This window comes from Tachypleus tridentatus, chromosome 13, assembly GCF_004210375.1.
Source record: "Tachypleus tridentatus isolate NWPU-2018 chromosome 13, ASM421037v1, whole genome shotgun sequence".
In the NCBI taxonomy this organism is placed as follows: domain Eukaryota; kingdom Metazoa; phylum Arthropoda; class Merostomata; order Xiphosura; family Limulidae; genus Tachypleus; species Tachypleus tridentatus.
Window position 1 is genome coordinate 257,702,211 of NC_134837.1, and position 22,172 is coordinate 257,724,382.

A 22,172-nucleotide genomic window follows, 5' to 3' on the forward strand; every position below is an offset into this window, starting at 1 on the left:
AAATTTCATATCCTGTCAGTATGAAAATTCAAGCAAAGAGAGATTCAGTATCCCGAGTAAAAACATGAGATTATTTTATTCCCTTAGACGGTTAGACGCCGTCACATACTACTTTTAACATTTTTGGTAATATGCATATTAAAATAACTTGTCTGTGTCTATATAAGTTAAATGTTTAACCAGCACAGCTTGGCTTTAAAAAAGGTGAGGGGCAGCAATGTTAACTAACCAGTACTGAAAATATCGATAACCAAAACGTCAATCCAGGCTAAATCTCCAATCCATGATCTTGTAATTTTGCTCTAGAATAGTAAAACCTACAAAATAACATGAAGCCTCACAGATTAACGTTAGTGACGTAGAAGTCTACATTGACTACATCATTTTATTCTTTTTATTCTCTGTTTACTCCAAGTATGATAGATGACTGATACCGAATGTTCACACACGAAAATGTAGGCCTACATTAGTCTTCGGCAATGCTTTTCTTCTTCCTTCTAAGTGGCTGATCGATCACTTGTAAAAGTCCGTGCAAATCCAGCTTTAAACGTTATTGTACTAATTGACAATTGTGTTATTGCTCATGACCTTACATAGCAAGAATCCCCGTAGTTAGAGTAATTTACGTAGTATGAATTCCCAAAGTACCAGTCGATACATTGTACATCTGGTATTAGAGGGCTAAGAGACGGTAAGAGCCGATTTGGCGAACTCGCGAAATTTTAAGAATAAGTTTTTACGAACCAGTGTGAAACGGCTGAATCTTACCACTGTTGGTAACTGAGAAATTATAAAAGGCGAAATATTAAGTGAAATACTTAGAAAAGAATTTAACTACAAAATACTCACATAATGTAATAAGAAAATTTTCTAAAATATATTGAAAACAATAATGGTGAATATATTTTAAAACATAACTATATTACATCTTATCCACCTAGATGGTTTTTAGAATAGAAGTTGTATGTACTTTAAAAAATAAAATTTAAATTATTCCGTATAAAATTAAATAAATACCAGTCACATTTATCGTATCATCAGTTTAAAAAATAAGATTCAAGAATTACAAGAAAAAATATATTATAGTTTTCATTGCAAAGGTGAATTGTAATACTGGTATTTTTTATAAAATGTTTTATGTGTTAATTATGATAAAATAAATCAATAGTACACAAACATTTAAACTTGTTTGTTTGTTTTTGAATTTCGCACAAAGCTACTCGAGGGCTATCTGTGCTAGCCGTCCCTAATTTTGCAGTGTAAGACTAGAGGGAAGGTAGCTAGTCATCACCACCCACCGCCAACTCTTGGGCTACTCTTTTACCAACGAATAGTGGGATTGATCGTTACATTATAACGCCCCCACGGCTGAAATGGCGAGCATGTTTGGCGCGACGCGGGCGCGAACCCGCGAATTACAAGTCGCACGCCTTAGGCGCTTGGCCATCCCGGGCCCGTTTAAACTTAATCACCAGTCTGAAGTTACATTAATTAATTTCGTTAAAGCTAAAAATAAACTTTATCCCAGACAAAATTCCAATGTAGATTTATCTTTTCTATATGTTTTTCCTGAACTCTATAAATTTCCGATTAAATTTAGATTTATTTCTATTTTAGTAAGAACAATTATTAAAGAACTGGCCATTTTATTAAATAAACGTCCCCTGCTGGTACAGCGGTAAGTCTACGGATTTACAACACTAAAATCAGCGGTTCGATTCCCCTCGATGGACTCAGCAAATAACCCGATGTGTCTTTGCTATAACAAAACACACACACATTAAATAAATTACTTAATATTTTATCTGATAAAATTAAAAACATGCTGTTAATAAGAAAAACATACTTTTTAGATAAAAATTATATTCAAACATTTGTTTTCACCACATTGTACACTACACCTCCTTTAAAATATTTAATTATTCTTATAAATTCGTTAATAGAACAGTTCTGTTATCCTTATATAGTTTGTTTTGTTTTAATTTCGCGCAAAGCTGCTCGAGGGCTATTTGCGCTATCCTTTCACAGATTGTTTGTTTTTTGAAATTCGCGCAAAGTTACATCAGGGCTATCTGCGCTAGCCGTTCGTAATTTAACAGTTTGAGACTGGAAGGAAGGCAACTAACCATCACTACCCACCGCCAACTTTTGCGGTACTCTTTTACCAACGAATAGTGCGATTGACTGTCACATTTAACGCCCCCACGGCTGTACAGACGAGCATGTTTAGTGCAACGGGGATTCGAACCCGCGACCCTCAAATTACGAATCGAACGCCTTAACCCATGCCGGACCCCTTTCATAAAACTGGAAGAAAGAAAATGTAGCTCTGAAAACCTAAAATACATATTAATTTTCTGCATTTACAATAATTATATATTTTTCAACAATCAGGTTTTTAAACAAATAACAAGAGTTCCAATGATAGCTAACTACTTTTACCTGATTCAAGAGCCCGGCATGGTCAGGTGGTTAAGGCACTCAACTCGTAATCCTAGGGTCGCAGGTTCGAACTCCCGTCACACCAAACTTTCTCGCCCTTTCAGCCGTGGGGGCATTCTAATGTGACGGTCAATTCCACTATTCGTTGGTAAAAGTGTAGCCCAAGAGTTGGCGGAGGGTGGTGATGACTAGCTGCCTTCTCCCTAGTTTTACACTGCTAAATTAGGGACGGCTAGCGCAAGTAGCCCTCGTGTAGCTTTGCGCGAAATTCAAAACAAACCAAACTGTCGCGACTGTAAAGACAGTTTTCTGCGATGGTTTTCTTGTCTTGAAATGTTTAGATGCTCTACAGTAATTTATCTAAACTAAATCAGAAAATGATATCCGTTTTTCTCCATCACGTACACATTTGTTACAAAACGTCATATGTATTTTTCCATAAGTGAAACATTTTCGTTGAAATCAGGCCACATTTTGTTATGCTTAAATTGTTGACAACCACTGGATATAGATTTCTCTAGATAAATCGCGACGTAAGAGGCTTATCGATCGTTCTACAACCCAAACATAAATAATAATAATTTGATCTAAGGAAGAGTTTGTTTGTTGTTCTTTTTTATGCGCATTGTGTAATAAGTATTGAGTTAATATTTAAAACTTATTCAGTCTCATTATTTTACACACTGTTGAAAAATACGTTCACGTTACTAAACACTGGTTATTCTATCTATTACACTCCAGAGCTAATTTGTTGTGAGTAGTAGATCTAACTATCTAACAATTGTCGATAAATTAGTTTTTATCTGATGTTATCACAAATTCAATGTTTCCCATTAAATAAAAAACAACCAAAACACATTAGATTCAGACATTAGTAAATAGGATCTTTAAGGGAGTTGATTGACAGAAAGACTTCTTAAGTCCGTTAAAAGATACAATATCCAAAATGAAAGTATATATTCTGTGTTTTTATCGTGTAAAAAAACTGTTAGGAAAATAAAAAATTGTTTATTTGTTTGAAGTGACGCACAAAACAACACAATGGCCTATTTGTGCTCTGCTTACCACGGGTATCGAAACACAGATTCTAGCGTTGTAATCGCGCAAACACATCGCTGTGTCACCGGGAAGCAAATCTTAAAATGATAATTCGAGAATAAAAGCCTATATTTAAATAATTATGGAAGAGAATTGTATAATACAGATATCAAAGTGTGGAAGAAAATTTCCATTTAAATGATTATTATTTTGTGGTTGATAAGAAAACCTAAAACACAGAATGACCTTGTGGTTAAAGTGTTCACTCGAACTCGAAGGGTCGTGGGATCAAATTTCCGTCACCGACCACACTCGTCCTTTTAGCCGTGATGGTAAAACTCACTATTTGTTGATAAAAAAAGTAGTCCAAGAGTTGGCGATGGATGGTAATGACTAGCTATCTTCACTCCAGTCTTACACTACTAATTTAGGCATGTGTTGTTTTGCGTGAAAGTCAAAGAAAACAAAAACATTGAACTGTTGTTATATTCAGGTCCATACTTAGAAAATTAAAGAAATTATTAAACTTAATTTATCATTAGAATCTCCCTCTAAAGAAACAGACACACAAAAATGGTAACACTGAATTCTTGAAATGATAGTGGAATTGTGGGCAACTCTGTTAGAGAAAACATAATGCCAAAATGGTAAAAACTACTACCATAAAAAATATATTTCTAACATTGTGGGTACATTCACTTTGTGAATGTGACCTTTATGGCATGCAAACTTACCATGTATATTTTTTATTGAATAAAACTTTTGAAAATTTTGCACATACCGAAGTTCTTGATGTAAAAAATTGGTCTAAAGACTTTAAGTTCTTTTCATTCCAGTTACTCATGGAACTAAACCATTCAATTAGGATATCAACTGTGCTATTTCTTACTTAACATAACGTAGTTGACATATTATTATTTTCTTTCACTCATAATACTTAGGATATTGTATACTGTACAGAAAATGATATTGATAATTTCTAATATAAAGTTAATGGATTTAATAAGAATTTTACCAGTTTTTGTTTACCAGTAATATTGACCACCAGTCACTTCAGCCTGAGAAGATTGACGTTGTTGTTTTCCTTATATAATACCACGTTTTCTCAAAATGAAACAAGATAGGGGAAATATATCTTGCGGATTAAACCAAATACAAAGTTGCTTTGTGCACACTTCATTGAGGGGTCCAGAATACATTTGTGTTTGAATATAGGTTGTTTCACTGTATAATACTTTATGTCCAGTCTCATTTCTTTGCTTTAGACTCAGTCGAGGTTATTTGTTGTTTTTCACGCAAAGCTACACGAGAACTATCTGCGCTAGCCATTCCTAATTTAGCAGTGTAACACTAGAGGGATGGCAGCTAGTCATCACCACCCCACTGCCAACTCTTGAGCTGCTCTTTTACCAACAAATAGTGGGATTGATCGTCAATTATAACGCCCCCACGGCTGAAAGAGCGAGCATGTTTGATGCGACCGGGATTCGAACCCGTGACCCTCAGATTACGAGTCAAGCGCCTTAATCTACCTGACCATGCCAAAAGGAAGTCGAGGTTAAGAGAATTCAGGATTTAGTTCATATGACATTTGCTAGAGAATCTCCAATTAATTTACGGTTCTTATACGATTACTAAAAGTAAATCACTTAATCCAAAAATACCACATCTGCTTCTACAAATCTATGGCCCAGGTCCACAGTTCTCTTAACTTCTCCTTTCGGCCTGGCATGACCTGGTGGGTAAGGCAATCAACTCGTAATCCGAGGGTCGCGAGTTTGAATTCCCGTCACACCAAACATGTTCGCCCTTTCACACACATAAGTGGTCATCTTTACAGTAAGATGTAGCTAAAGAGTTTCGTTTGAAGTAATTGTAATTCGTTGTTAAAAGGTTTTGTGACGCCTTCGTAGGAATGAATAAACTTGAGCTCCCTGACCACGCTCGCCCTTTCAGCCGCGGAGGCATTATAAAGTGACGGTCAGTCCCACTATTCGTTGGTAAAAGAGTATCCCAAGAGTTGGCGGTGGGTGGTGATAACTAGTTGCCTTTCTTCTTGTCTTAGACTGCTAAATTATAAACGGCTAGCGCAGATAGCCCTCGAGTAGCTTTGCGCGAACTTCAAAACAAACAAACAAACAAACTTATTTTTCCGAATAGTTCTGCATATATCATGATCTTACAACGGCCATTGTGTTCAAGATATGTTAACTGCTCTCTCGCAGTCCAGTAAAATTATATTGATATGAAACGTCTCCTCACTGTATAACAATGTATATATCCAAAACTCGGATCTAGGAAAAACTACCGCACCGATAATCACCAATCACAAGTGGGTAATATTGCTATAACTAGGCAGAACTTTAATCGCTGAGAAATAAATTAAAAAATTGTATGTTTCACATTTAACTAATAAAAATTACAAATAAAAACGAGTAAGTTACAGATTTAATCAATAAAATTTACAAAACAGGAGTGACTTTCAAATATAAATTAACCAAAAAACAAACTTAAAAATTATTTGTTTTTATTTAGTGAAAATATTATTTCATTTATCAAAGAAGCAAGACATTGATAACTACGTCTACAAAAAAAAAACAAAAAACATTTCAATAAAATCTATTTTGTGTTGTAATACTGTGATAGTAGCTCATTTTAAAACTATAATTTCAAGAAGTTTTGCTTCTCATGGATGGTGAACATTATTGAATGCAAAGTATGAGCATAGTTGTAAAACTGTCAGGCAATTCCAATAAAGGCCGCAGGGTCAATAATTCGCAGAAGGACGGGTATTTCTGTTAGTTATAGTAATTATATTACTAATAAATATTATCATATTTATTACAGCTTTAATAATTTATTTTTGTGTTGTTTCTATTGCAAGTACATTATTTCATCAAACAAAATTATTCCAAGTAACATTATTTTTTACTTAAATATCTTACGCAAAGTAAATATAATATAGATGAATATTTTTATACATCGTGAGTGGCGCAGCGTTGCTACAGAGAACCCAACATCTGTTTCGAAGAGCTAGTTTAGACTTTGATTCACTGAGTGGTTTAGTTACTGGCACGTTCTCTTGGGTAGACAGAAACAAACAGTGAGGATTTAAAGGGCGTGATATTGGTTTGTGGTAAGTAAGTGTGGATGGAAAAATGACTAACGCAGACGAGCAAATAGAAAGGGAAAGTTGTTAATAATAATAATAGTGATATTTAAGATGGCAGAAACAAACAGAAGGACTTTGATTCAGTTATTAAAACTACCTGAACATTTATATTGTGCAGACTGTGGTGCAGGGAGTGAGTATTATTTTATCATTATTATAATAATGTTAACAAGTGTAGCTATAATTACAAATATACGTACGTAGCTATTAGTACTGGCACTGTTGTAACTGATAAAAATAGTATCGAAGGTATAGATAGTATAGCTTACTGTTATAATGTAACAGTATTAGTGTTCCTGTGCTAGTAGAGAAAAACTGTGGAATTTGTACAATATACTTAATTTATATTTACAATGATGAACTTTATCTTTCCCATCAGTGCAACCTTGAAAGCGGCTCATAATTAAAGTGCATCTCTGTATTGTTTCCAGCAAGTTAATTTTTTTTTTATAATCCGTTATTAAATCGTCCTGTGGATCCAGTGACATTAAAATGATTTAGGTTATTGATTATTAAACTCAATAAAAAAAAGTTATTAAGACAGTGATGCGTGCATATAGCTAAAAATAAAATCTCAGTTAGATAAGTTAGTTTTTATTGCATCTTTTTTTAATCTAATATTTCGGTTGTGTTTTTGTTAAGTGACTAGTGATTATTACTGACTGTTATGCCACAATTTGAACTATTGTGGGTATGTTCATCGATTTTTTGCAGATTGTTCAGGATATTACATATGTGTATGGGTAAAAAAAAACCCAACAAAAAACGAGTGAGTTTCTTAAACATTTCTTGTTACTGTTAATTTTTAACCTGTATGGCAGGATGTGTTTCCTGTGTGGTGTTATGGGGTGAGTTTCTATGTAGGTGTAAGATGATGTTACAAGTTGTATGCATTTCCAAGAACATGTAGGATATGCACACACGCACATATAAGTAACAGTCATTTGTTCCAATTTTGAAGGGGGGAGATAGTGTTGGAGTTGATGGGGTTGCTATTGACATTGCTAACATAAATATCTCTTCCCCCCCCCCCCCCTTGTAAATAAAAGCGTGCTTGAGTGAACGTTTCAGGAGTAAGATTTCGCTGACTGTCTTTGCCTCACAGGAGTTCATGTATACAGACAGCTGTAGTCATAGTGATTCTTTTTGTGACAAATATTGTTTCAGTCAACCATTGTTAAAGCTGGTTTCTGATTCACTCATAAAGTTGGCCTTATTTATTGTTAAATATTAACTTTATTCTAATTAATGTCTGACCATTCAGATAATTTAGCATACGGTATATATATGAGAATACTAGACTAATATACTTTATTTCTTGTTATATTTGTGGAAGTTATTCCTTTATTAACTATAACTAGTTACAATTAAAACGAGATGTATAATTTCTTTTTACTTCAGAACAACCGTGTTGATAATGGTGGGATATATTTTTTACTTTGCGGTTAGAGGTTACTACTCATTAAAGTTTGTTTTTTCACAGTTTAGGCATCACAACAATATCTGTTAGTATCTGGAAAAAACAAACAATTTCCATATAATAATCTATAGCTGCATAAAAGTATCATTGTCAAATATAGTTCATGCATGCCATCTGTATCTTCTTCACATAACATGCTTCCATGACATACAACATTTTGGGTTATACTACTGAAATCAAATCCCTTGTACCTGTCTTCCAAGTATATTAAACTGTTATATGGAGACTGTATTCCCCTTTGTGAAACTTCTTTAGATAGTTTTACAACCCATATCCAATGTTTGATATCCTTTCACATTGAGAACTAACAGAACTCCACTAATGAATTATGTCAGAAAAATACCTACAAAATCATCAAATCAATGGAAAATCTTTAGATGTAGTAATAAAACTAAGAACTAGAAAAGTAATAAATAAAACCAGAACTACTCATCAGCACATCATGTGACATATCACATCATTTCATTGGACAAGAGGGATGAAAGAAGTATCAGTACTGTGTTTGTTAGCTTTCATACCAAAGTGAAATATTACAGACATGGTTTGTGCATCATGGCATATTTGTATCGCATGTGACATTCAACCAAGTTGACTTGAAGTTGAAATTTATATCTTTACAGAAGACATTTCAGTCAAAAGGAAACTACTGCTTTCAACTCCTTCCTTGTCACATTTATACACAGACAATACTCTCAGTGCCAGGTTTTAAAAAACAAAAAATACACATTCTTTTATATTTAATTACTTTACCTGAAACCTAACACTGATCAAATTTGGGAAATTTGAAGGAGAAAGTTTTTCTCCTAGGTGTTACAATGATTTAAATTCAAATGGCACTGTCTGGATGAAAGACACGTATGCCCATCAACAGTGAATGAGTTAAGGAATTTCACCAATTAGGTGTATAAGGATAAGTGTATTATTACACTTGCATCTCTACAAAATAATACATTTTAAGTTATAAAATTAATAAGAAATATTGGTATGTGAATAAAATAATTTTAAGTGTTTTTGTTTTGTAATAATCTCACAAATATGGCTTAAAAGTAAGAGAAGTTCATGTAAACAACATTTATTGAACTTGAATAGATGAACCCTAATTTTTAGGTGCATTTTTCCTTTTTTTTCTCTTTTTTTCAGAATAGTATATTAAAATATAGGTAGTTGTATATTATGCTTCTTTAAAATTGTATTTGATTTCAATGCCCCTCTAAAGGTCCAAAATGGTCGTCATACAACATTGGAATATTTATTTGTACTGAGTGTGCGGCTTTCCATCGTAACCTTGGTTCTCACATCAGCAAGGTGAAATCAATATTTATGGATAATTGGGATTTAGCACAGGTACAAATGATGAAAGACATGGGTAACGACAAAGCTAAAGAAAAGTATGAAGTTCATGTTCCTTTATGTTACAAAAGGCCTTGCCCAACAGATGTTCAGTGAGTAATGCTTTTTTTACTCAATTAGAGTGCACTCCTATTTTTCTTTTAAGTACATTAAGTACTAAGGTCTTCTGTTTAGTTCCATGTTTTAGTTTTTCTGTTGTGCTTGTGTCCTGCTAATATAAATTTCTATTTATTTATGCAAGTATATTCTTATAATATTTATGAGATTGGCAAAAATGTGTGCATTTTGATGCATTGAGTATATCCAGCACAATAGTGTGCTCAGGTTTACTAAGTAGCAGTGGAGAAGTTTTTTCCATTGGATGCCACAGTTCCTTGTAATTTTACAGAGTTCAAGAAAAGACTACTACAAAAGCGAGTGATTTTCAACAGCTGTTATTTCTATAAGTATCAAAGGGGAGATGTCAAATAAATTTATTTTAATTTAATATGATGCAATATAATTTTGTATGTGCTGACATGAAAAGAAAAATATATACAAGTTGAAGAATAACAAATGTATTCTGAAACATGTTCTTCAGTATGTTTTTAATGTTCATGTTTCTGTCTTCAAAAATTTATTTAAAATCAGTTGACAAAGAAAATCTTTTTTTGTGTGTGTGTTTTTGTTCATTAGTTTTCTTCAGATTGTCCATTTAAAATATATAAAGACAGATGTATCAGTATTGATATCAAGATAAAATTATAGCAGTTGCAAGAACAAAAAGTTTTTCTGTAATATATCTTTTAAAAAGAAGCATTGTCAAAGAAACATTTTCTACAGTTAACCATTCAGGAGACAATACATGACATGTGGATATTTAGCTATTATATACGTACATATATAGATGTGGTATGCACTCAACAAGGTTTTTTAATTGATCAAAATTGACTTAATTTTTCTTGATAATGTTAACCTTTATGTAAATGTAAGAAGTTTGAAATATTGCTTATCAGCTGGTGTTGTGTGTATGTTTTAAATGACATTTTAAAAACAGATAACTAGATGTATTGAAAAATTTCAGAGATAAGTACCTTTGAGACATTTGTTAAGTTTTCTGTTTTGTAGAGAATGCCATACCTACTAAAGATTTATTGCTGTAACTTCTGAAAAATGCACAGGTCATTAAAAGGCAGTACAGTGTGAATGGTAGGGTATTTTTTTCAGAAGTGTCGCATATGTCTCCATATAGCTGAGAGCTGTTACCTTGCAGTGGGCACTACTGAAAGTGTTTGAGCATGTGCCAAACTTTTAAATGAAACTCCCACTCTTGCATGTATTAATGTATATTGTAGAACACGGATAAGAAAGATATGGTTGTGGTATTGAAAACTAAGGTAATTTATTGTTTCTGTTCTTTGTGTTTTATGTATTTATACCCAGTGTGACTTGAATTTTTTCTCATTCATACGTGTATGTACTAAAAAAATTAAAGAAACAGACAAGATTACTGTAGACAGCACTGATAGAACATGAATAACAAACTTTTCTAACAAGGCTGGTAAGGTTTTGTGAGTGCTGAACGTGGTTGCCTTCTGAGTGGGGTGGTTCTAAGGGCATGCTTATCTAGAAAATGTTTCATTCAAGAGAGCAAAATAGTGCTGAATTTGACCTGGATCCAGCCAGTTAACCACTCCCAACATGTCATAGAAAGTTACTAACTTGACTAAAATGTTTTTTTTTACTAATACAGACAGCTGTAAGAGTAGGTGTAGTTACATGAGTCTCACAACAAGTGCTTAAGTGTTGGTAACTGTGGGTTAAGGTTAAGAAAAATATTGAAAGTCAATGAAAAGAAACTGAAGGTCATTATAATTGTTTTGAAATTAGTAATTACTTGTTACAATGAATTTGTTCTCACACTATATATTTTATACTAACTGAAAAATTTTGTTCAGAAATATTTTGCACTTGTTAATTTGTTTCATTTACAGAAAAAAAAATTGCTTTAGTTAATTAGAACACATTGTTCAAGAAAACTCATTTCAAAATAGTTTACTGCTCTCAACCTTTCAAGACCTTGACCTTTAACCTGTATTCAAGGGGATGACAATAAGGATCATGCACTTGGAACCAGATACAAGTACAAACAGATGTGAATGTGAATTAAGCTCCATCTTTTGCAGAATAAACTGAGTGTCTCATCTGTAGTGAATCATTATACATTATTCTGTATGGCATTAGTGATGCCTTGTTTAAATGAAATGTACTGTGTAGCTTGTCAGGTTATTAAGAAAAGGTTAACTGTTACTATATAAAGTGGTGAGGATGTGAACTAAACAAACAATGTTATTATTTATATAGACATATCTGAACAATTAGCAGACATTTTATATCTATCAAAGTAAATGTCAGATCTAGAAAATTTACCAGATAGCCGTTTCATATACTTAGTGGAAATTACTTTAGCTAGCCCTCATTTTAGTTATAATTTTTGTTACAATACATTACAGTGTTTATTTAGAATAATTTTCATTTTGTATTATTTGATTCATTAAAACTGTGATAGCAGGCCTACTATACTTAATATTACTTACAAGGTAGTATCATAGAAACACTTTATTTTGGTAATGTGTATTTAGCTGTTTCAAAATCTTAAAGGCTGTTTATTGTATCAAGCTCCTAAAAGTGGTTACATGAAATGGCATAACTTTGGTTTTAAAGGGAGCAGGCCAATTTCTGTAGCAGGGTTAGGCATAAGTATGTTGTTAGGAAAAACAAACCAAAAACAATTAAGGGGCGCCCCCATCCTATGAAGCTTAAACTTCTGATTATTAGTTTTATGTCATGACAAAATATATTATTTAAATTAGAATATATATTAATAAAAATTAAATTGTATTTCATTTATACAAGTCTTAAAATTAAAATTAGGCTTCATAGAAAAGTTTTCATTTTTTATTTAAGACAAAAACAAAATTTTTTTTCATTTTAAATGTGTATTGTTCAGTTTGAAAACCTAATATATCTGTTTTTGAATTGTTTTCATTTACATTGGTACTAAATAATTACACTTAAATAAAATATTGCTTATTGATACAAGGGCCTAAATGACACCTGCAATCACAGGAAACTTCAATATATGTAAAACTAGTTTTAAATTGGCATGTTTTATAATATAGGAATGTCATCATTTCATTCTGTATTAATGCCACATTCCAGATTTGTCAACAATAAACTTCAATAAGCACCTTACAGTCCTGTTTTACTATTTCATAACTGACTCAACATACATATGGTTTAGAGTTTTAGTCCATATGTTCTAGACGAATTATGGGTTAATGACTGTATGTCAATTAAAAGCACCTATTGTAACATCTGAGAGCCAAAATTGCAATTCATACTTACAAAGAAACAATTATCTATAACTACTTGCCCTGCAGAAAAAGACAAAAACATTACAAGTTTTCACAAGAAACAACTTGCAAACAATGTTACAACATCGTACAGTATTATCAAGATAAACTTTGAAGTTGATAATAAACATTAATATAAGACTAATTTCTTATTTGATACATAAATTGTTTTATTTTGTGCTTTTGAATATTTAGTTTTATTAGTTATTTCATCAATCAGTATTTTTTCTATATTTTTATCAGAGTTCTGAAAGAACAATGGATACAAGCTAAGTATTTAAGGCAAGAATTTATTTTGCTGGAAAAACCAATTTATTTGAAAGGTTTTATGGAAGGGTATCTCTGGAAGCGTGGGAAAGAAAATGAAAAATTTCATCTTCGTAAATTTGTTCTTAATGAATCTGATGACAGCCTCAAATATTACGTGAAGGAAGTAAGATTTTATTTTTGTATTTGGTTCATGTTTCCTGATTGTTTTTATGTTCATAATGAAGTCATTGAGCAGAAGTCAATCTATGACTTCAAAGTACTGTGGTAAGCTAGACAATGGATTTACTTTGTTATTTCTCTAGGATACAGTGTATATATGATTTTTACATTTTTTTGAAACACCTATGAATTTATCTAAACTTTATTAGATATATTCTGAGCAATTTAAAATTTTATTATCCAATAAAATAAAATAAAAAACAAAATAATAGTGGATTTGGACTAGACTTGGCAATCTAGTTGTTTGCTCCTGCAAACATTGATGCAGGATACAAGAAACAATTGTTGAATTTGACGAAATGTTTCAATAGTGTTTTGATTTAGAAAGTTATTGTAATTGCAGTACCCATAAAAAAAAAAATGATTGTATTAAATATATTGAGCTTTTAATAAACCTTTATTTCAGCTGAGAAGGTATCTAGACATTAACTGATTAATACTAATGTGAGCCAAGAAACACAGACGATTATCAGTATTCTTAACGAGAGTTATCACACATTAGTCTACTTCTTATTGTGAACACAAAAAATTTAAATTAACTGTAATGACTTGGATTCTATACAACCAGTAGATGAATTAATATTATAATACTGGTTATTTAACTTACAGTATTTTACAAAATATGTCATCATGAGTGTAACTTTATGTATCTGTTAATTCATTAGAGAATTAATGTGTGATGGGTTTTTTGTTTTGTTTTCTCAGAACAAAGAACCTAAACTAGTGATGAAGGTCTCGGAGCTTAATGCTGTTTTTTGCCCAATGAAAATTGACCATGCTAATGCTATGCAAATAACTTTTGTTAAAGATGGAACCACAAGAAATATTTTTGTTTATGCTGATGAAGGAAAGGTATTATGTAAAAGTTACATATTTTCTATTTATAGATACCTCTATATTACAGAGTTCAAGATTATGAGTGCATAACTGTATATGGAACCATATACTTATATTATTTTCACTTACTATGAGGATTAGAATTTTTTTCAAACATGATCTCATTTCTTCTAATGTTGTTAGCTATAATTTACCTACACAGTGTATGTTGATAAGACTGTACAAAAGCTAATACGATCCTGCATGTTTTTGAGCTATTGAACATGCTGGTTACTCCCTTAGAAAGTTGTTTGTGAGCATGTCAGTCATTTCGAGTATTGAAAACCAATCGAGTTTTCATTGTATGTTCCTAAGATTTTTTGATTATCATGAAGGGTACAGAACACTCTCTATAGAGGTGAATTTTAAACCACAGTTTCGTAAATGTATTAGGTTTGATTTTGATTAGCTTATTGGGTAATCCATAAATATATGTTTCACAATTCAGAAATTATGTTTGATAAAACTTCTCTTTTCAAATATGCCAGTTAATAACCTTGGTAACCACTGGGTTAAAATAGTTAAAAATAGATTAAACCCCTCTCACCCTCGATGAAGTTGTACATAGTAAAACTAAACACCACAGTTAATGGAGCAAACTATTGCTAATTATCACATTTGTGTGTTTTCTTTAGTCTAGCATAGTTTTTTGTTACACAGAATATTGTCATTTTATTACAGTAGAATGTAACTAACTACATATTTATACACAGAGTAAAAAAAAAAAAAAAAAATCTGTATTCAGAGCTTTGTTATTTGTACTTATTCATACCAGTCTACCAGGTCTTATAATCAAGTTATCACTGCTTATGATTCATGTACTTGGCAAACATTAACTGTTATCATGTCACAATTAGAAACAATAATTGTAATAACATAGTCACTTACACACATACATCAGCTTGACTTTCCTGTGAAAGGAGAGTAGAAACTGACGAACAATGTGCTGTTACAATAAATGTTTACAATACATAATTTTATGAATGACAAAAGAACAACCACAAACTAATCGTAATATTTTGTCATTAAAGAATGTTCAGGTGTTTATTATTAACCTTTTCGGTACGGTTGTCGACCTTGGTCGACTTGAAGGCTCAGCGTGGCAGGCAATCTTTGTCGACAAGATGTAAACAACATACCCCCTTGGCTAATTATCATAATCTCACAGGCCTGTAGACCTACTTGAGGCTAGACCCACGTGTACTCATTGTTTACTTGGGATTCCCAGCAAGTATTTAAACAGGAGGTCACGTGATTTCTTTGTTTTCTAGCCTGTGTAGATCATACTGTTCATTGTTTTAGAAGACTCCTTCCTTGCATATTCTGTTGATGCTTGCGATGTTGTTACAATGCCGAAAGGAAAAGCTTATACCACTAAAGAAGTAATCTATATTATTTTTAACGATGAAGAGTGACAAAGAATTTGAGCCAGATGATAATAAAATCTTACTTGTAACGGACCAGAGTGATAATGAAGGCATTCATAGCCTGGAATCTGCCCCCACTTTAGTTAAGCACATGGTGTAGTTAAGGTCATATAACTGGTTGTATAAACTGACTGACCTAGGCTAGTTCTTGTTAACGGATATATAATATATTGTGCAGACTGCAAGAGCAATGGTGAAAACCCGGTATCTCCAAAACTATTCAGAGAGCAAATTATTCAACATTTGCTGGAGGGATATGTCAGCAAAGCCAAATGAAAAGGAATACCAAGTACTGATAAAGGTCAGCACTTGGTGGAAAGACATAGTATTGGACAATATGAGGGAAAAAACACAAACCTGATTGTATTGTTTGCAGTGATAGATACACAGCTAGATGGAAAAGAAAGCAGACTAATTATTTCTGCAAACACTGCAATCTGCTCATGTGCTTTTTACCATGCCGTGAGATATATCATAACCACAAAGACTATTGATGGACTGCTGCATAAATTGTATACAATTTATAATAAATTATTGTGCTTTACATGGCACTTCTTTGTTGTGTATCAGGGTGTCTTCCTTTATTCCTGTTAATCTTATGTATTGAATTTAACATATATAGTATTGGGTACAATCACTGAAAATTTCAGGGACTTTTGTTGAGTTATTGCCGAGATATCATGCTTTTAATACTGATACTGTAATTAGTTGAAATATCAAACATGTATATTCAGCATCATGCCAAACATTAAAAATTTGTTATTTGGTGCCGAAAGGGTTAAGTGTAAATTGTTCATAGTGGCTTGTATAAAAATAAATGTAAATGTATGCAGTACTACAAACACAATGTATTTGTAACTGCATAGTTAAGACTAAGTCTTATAGTTACTATCAGGTTTGAAGTGTAGTTTAAAGTTGCTGTGTAAAAGTGACTTACAGCATCAGTTTTATCTTGACACACAGAATTTTACTAAAAACAGCTGTGATTTTCATATAACCAGTTTTTGTAAAATGTATTTGGGAAAGCTAACTGTCTGCTTGGAAAGGTATATAAACAATTAGGCTTGCATTAGGTCATGAAGAGCACTGGTGACTTAGTCACTTCAGCTGGTGAAAGTGACCTGTTGAGGAGTATTGTTTTCTTTAAAAATTTAAAACATTATTTGACAGTAGTTGTGTATGATCGTTTTGTTTCTTTTATTTTTTATTATAAAGTAAGAAATATAGTTCCCACTAAAGGTTTTGCTGCAATTGGTAATGTGTATTTTATAAAATACTAGGAAAGGTACCTGGCAACGTAAGACATAAGAAACACTATTATGGACAGAGAACCAATCATCCTCTTTCACTGTTTTGAGCTTTACTACAGTGTTTTATGATTTATTTGGCCAATGCAAAGATACTTGTAACATGTGTAGCTTTAAATGTCAACTTTGTTTGGCATAGGTTTGTCTGTTTTGCAACCAGTATCTTCAATCAAGTGATTGCTTTACTTTGTGTGTGAGTCATCCAAAGTTAATCAAGAAAACTCTATCACAATTACTGGGCCTGCAGCTAATAACAATTTATGAAACCATAGAGACAGGTGGACAGCTGTGTGTTGTGTAATGTATGTTCTCATGATAATACACATTAATTTTCATATGAGGTGTCTTCACTGTATTCATTTTTCTTATTTAAGCACAGTCATTACCATCTTAGTGTTTGCAAATGATGCCATCCTCTCCTTCATGTTGAGCCAACAAAATTGCTATTAGAGTTTGTTTTGCTTCTTTACGTAAATCTCTTTTTTTAATATTTTAAGTTTGCAAAAACATGTGGAAGTATAAATTAACAGACATTTTCTGCAACTTATGTAAGAGCTTTACCTGAAAGCTTGCATGGAACATAGAGAAAAGTCTGTTAATTTATTTATAATTCCACATTTGTTATTAGTTTAAAAGGTTAGGAGATTAAAAGACATTCTTCTATGTGTTTGTACTTGAATAAAAAACTTCCCACATAATATTTAATTAAACAGTGTATATAAAAAGAGTTATGCTGAACAAAAATATTTTGTAGAGTTTTGAGGTATAGTTTTTGTTTTTTTTCAGGATATAGTGAACTGGTATACAGCCATTAGGTCTGCAAAACTTAACCAGATGAAAATTGCATTTCCTGAATCAGATCCTAAAGAACTAGCAAAAAATCTTACTCCAGAATTTCTGAAAGAAGGTTGGTTGAGAAAGAAGGGACCTAGATCTGGATATGTGTATAGACTTAGGTGGTTAACCTTGGACAATCGCAGGTTAATGTACCTCACAAACCCTTTGGTAGGTAACACTGAACATGGTTTCAATGGTACTTTAGGCAGTGTATACATGTTTAAGCCTAGGCTTTAATGGATTGCTCCTGGCAGTTTCTAAAGTGGGATGATATGTTGGCTTGTATACTGTTAACTTCAACCTGAAGTAGGCTAAAACTTTACTGTGGATGTATTAAAAATAAAACAAAAACTGTTACACTTGTTAATGTAGTTGAAATCTTGTCACCAAGGTTTGATGAAAATGCTTTACTTCATATTTTAGGTTATCTTTCATAAACTGGTAGTCATTTGTCTTACTAGAAAATAAATGAACATATTCATACTCTCTAACAGTTTCAAAACTGTTTGTGCTTTTTATTTAAAAATCATTGAATAAGATGCACTTCAGTAGTTGATGAGATGAAAACATTGGTTTGTTCAATGAGCATCATATCAAAGCAAAACTTTGGCTTTGATTTTATTTCTATTAAATAATAACATTTGGACAGGTTTTTTTACACCTGTCAAATTGTTTCTGTTGAATACAGTGGTTGTACTTACTACATTTTTAAAATTCTATTCCTGTTGCACTAAATGTGTAAATAATTTTGTTGTTCCAATATCATGTCTGAATTTTATGTACATGATTCATATTATTATGAAAAAGAAAAAAGTATGCAGTGAGTAATTCTGATGATGATAGAGATTGAAACGTTGTGATTAAAGCAGACTAGATTATTATGAAAGTTAGGTTTTAGGGTAATGACACCAAAATGGTATACCCACAGAAGTATAGTCATTCAATTATGAAGAACTTTTAAAAACAGGCATGAAAAAATGTTAGAGATTACATAACTAACAAAAATTAAGTAGTATACTGCTTAGTTTCTTATGAAAGATTATTAATAATAGGTTAGTGAAATGTTAGGAGTAGTATTCCAGTTTTGTATCTGTTAACTTTCACTGAATGATTAGTGAAGAGTAAAATATACAGTAAAGTTTACTTAGAAGAAACAACACTACCAACCTAAAATCAAAACTGTATTTTCCTATAAAGACTTGTGTCATTCTAATTGTGATAAATTCTGTACTGACCAACCTCTTTTAAATATATTGCATACTATACAACTGTAATATGCCTATCAGAATTGTTTATATATCAAGATTTCTTTTATTTTCAGTAAATTTGGTTGTATATTTCTTAGTTTTACTTTTTCATAAGGTTGATATTGAATGTTAACACGTTTAATACATTTACATTCATGCTTAACATTGATTGGTTATACCCTAAATAAAACCAGGCTAAGATTATCTCTATAAAGGAAGTGATGTCATATTTGAGAATAAATACAAATGTATGTAGCATCTGTGATCTGTTATTAGTGACTAATTCTTGAACCTGAGTGACACCGATTCATTAGATAACATTAAACGAATTGTTCTTAATATGATACCAACTAAAACTGTATACACATTATATTACTGACTGCATTTTAAATTTGGTTTTGTGAACAGGATCCCTACCCTAAAGGAGAGATCTTTATAGGCTATAAAGAAAATGGCTTTAGTGTGGATAAATATATCCTTGATGATGTAAAGCAGTTTGGTTTTATGTTAGAGACTCCCGGGCGGTCATTCATTTTTAGCGCAGATTCAGAGGAAGAGCAAAAAGAGTGGATAGAAGTGCTTCAGAAAGTAATAGATCAACCTTTAACAGTTCAAGATAAGAACAGTGAGTTAATAAACTTAGTTCACTAGTGATTCTATTGCAAGGAAGGCACCAGGATATAGTGCATATCTTTTTTTAAATCTAGAATGGTTTTTGTGACCTGCACCATTACCAAATAAATATTTTCATCAACTTGAAAAAAAACCGAAAAGTTTCAGTATGCAGCAGATGTATATTAAATGTACTTTTTATTCAGTTCATTACTGGTTAGGGATAGATGTGGCCTAGGAGTTAGCCACACTGTGGATTTGTGGCCAGTGTACTCATGTAAAGAAAATAAAATCTCTACACAATGTTGTGGGTGAATTATATACACATAACTGTAAAAACCTTTGAGTTTTGAGATTGATTAAATTCTTAGAACATTGACTTCTTTCTGTTATTTACTTGTAGCCAAAAATATTTAAAAGAATAGGTACAGGAGAAAATGCTTTTCATAGCATACTTGCTTTTATCTACGATGATACAATATTTATTATTATTCTGGAATAACGTTTTCTTCACTTTTTTGTGAGATAATTTTTTCTATTTGTATAATTAATGAAGTGAGGGATAGATGCAGATTTTGGTAAAGATGTGTATCTGTTTTGTTTTGTTTTTCTATTAAAATGCTTTGCTTTCTTTAGCAGCAGCCAACGTCGTGCAGAAAAGACACACATTCACTTCCCAACTTCACACCCTGAAGATATGAATTGAAAAACACTCCAAACTAACTAGAATAGAAAAACTGATGTGGTATAAATACATCATTGAAGTAAATTATTTGTTTTGCCTGATTGGTGCCTAGCTTCATCACTATGAAACTAAGTAGTATACCACAAATGAGCACAGGTGGTGAAATAATGGAACAGACTGCAACCAGCTCTTGATAACAAGGAACCCACTTGAAGTAAATGTATGTGCAGTACAAATGGCTGATATGGGTATTTAAAATCCAAGACAAGTAACAGTGTCTTGGTCTCTGTAGGTCATCATCAGGTTAAGAATGACCTTTTGAAATAGGTTGATTTCAGGAGGTCAACAATAGTTTTAAATATCCATATCAGCTGTCGCTACTCTATTGTTACTTAAGGACTGTTGTCAAAATTTATGGGGTTACAATTATTCTTTTCTTAACTAATTAGATGTTGTAATAGCACTCTTAGTAATGACCTGGTTGTTTACAGATGTAGGTAAAATGTGTTGTTTTTTTCACACCACTAGTAGATAGCAAAATAGCCCTGAATTTATAATCCTACTTACAAGTTGTTCTTCCATAAATATTACAAGAACATTTATTGATACTTTTAATTTGGGATATATTGTTAAAGAGTATATAATTATAGTGATGAAGGAATGTTAGTAGAACAATGTTTACAATATACATATGTACATCATTTAAGTTTCTAGTCAAGGTCTTGCAGTAAGATTTTTACTCAAATCATTCCACAACATTTGTAATTTACTGATCAGATTTGTTCTTGGACCAAAATATGGTGCAGAAAAATGTCTATTTACTTACCTTTACAAGTAGTACAAATAACTGTATTTTTATATATAATGAACTTTTATAGAGGAATTTAAATAGGTTTTATTTATAATTTTAGCTGTAAATGAATTTAGATAGTTTTTGATAACTTCATTTATTGTATCACTTTTCCATTAAATTAAACTATAGTAAAAAAAGTGCCAAAAATACTGAAATATAACACCTACTTTTTGAAAGGTAACTACATTGTTTAACGAACTTGCTGTTTGAGCTTCACTGAATGAATAAAACAACATTCACTTGATGAAAAGCTACTGGGACGACTCCAGTCTCTCAGGAAGTTTATTTACTTTATGCAATGTGCTCACTCTCTTTGGTCATACTTAAAGGAATACAATAGACCTTGTATTTCAAACTAAAAGATGAAATTCCTGTAGCATATAAACTTTCAATCCCTGATACTTTATAATACTGGGTCTTAAAGAAACCATCCAACTTTGTTTAATTTAACTCTAGTAAAAGTTTTCATCATATTTTTTGGAATTGTGTAGGATGATAGTTAATAATTTTGTATCCTTGAAAAGCTTTACTAACGATATGCAATGCAAGTTTTTAATGAGTTGCTTATTTTACAATAGTTGTAGTTAACAGTATGCAAAAGAATTCTGATCCTTTCTACTGTTTATAATAAGGATTTGAGAGGGGGAGAATTCTGAAATAGAAACTAGGATGAAGGAATTTCTTAAAGTGATTTGACTTGTGGAGTGGAATAAAAGCAGATAAATTTTCATTGTGTTCATAATAACTGAACTACTTGAATAAAATTAAGATAAACTTCAGATTTTGTGTCTTATCTTTCTTGAATATAAAAGATTATCAGGACCTCACCACAGTTTTGCAGTACATGTAAAGTTATGCTAACACTAGTCTTGCAGACCAATCCTTCATCTAATGTATCAGAATAACAGTCTCCCAGGCCTTGTTTTGTTCTCCCACTATTTGAATGCATATTATCACTGGAG

At 32.0% G+C, this 22,172-nt stretch overlaps 1 protein-coding gene across 8 annotated transcripts; it reads left to right on the plus strand.

Moving 5' to 3' along the window:
• Nucleotides 1–6,265: 6,265 nt before the first annotated feature.
• Nucleotides 6,266–21,989, plus strand: LOC143238702 (arf-GAP with dual PH domain-containing protein 1-like). Of its 8 annotated transcripts, none has more exons than XM_076479156.1 (8): nucleotides 6,266–6,785; nucleotides 9,349–9,574; nucleotides 13,121–13,310; nucleotides 14,072–14,218; nucleotides 15,848–15,970; nucleotides 17,763–17,981; nucleotides 19,469–19,685; nucleotides 20,309–21,989. In XM_076479156.1, exons 1-8 carry the CDS (start codon nucleotides 6,704–6,706, stop codon nucleotides 20,371–20,373), a joined length of 1,269 nt encoding a protein of 422 aa, XP_076335271.1. In that variant the 5' UTR covers nucleotides 6,266–6,703; the 3' UTR covers nucleotides 20,374–21,989. The 8 variants fall into 8 exon arrangements, with proteins under 8 accessions (XP_076335271.1, XP_076335272.1, XP_076335277.1 ...); XM_076479157.1 differs by having other exon boundaries at nucleotides 20,312–21,989; XM_076479161.1 differs by having other exon boundaries at nucleotides 6,388–6,616.
• Nucleotides 21,990–22,172: the final 183 nt, after the last annotated feature.

Excerpts from the sequence above, each read along its gene's own strand:
- LOC143238702 (XM_076479156.1), top strand. The coding sequence starts at position 6,704 with ATGGCAGAAACAAACAGAAGGACTTTGATTCAGTTATTAAAACTACCT. Across the intron at positions 9,575-13,120 it reads CCTTGCCCAACAGATGTTCA|AGTTCTGAAAGAACAATGGA; the intron begins GTGAGTAATGCT and ends TATTTTTATCAG. Across the intron at positions 17,982-19,468 it reads TGTACCTCACAAACCCTTTG|GATCCCTACCCTAAAGGAGA; the intron begins GTAGGTAACACT and ends TTTTGTGAACAG.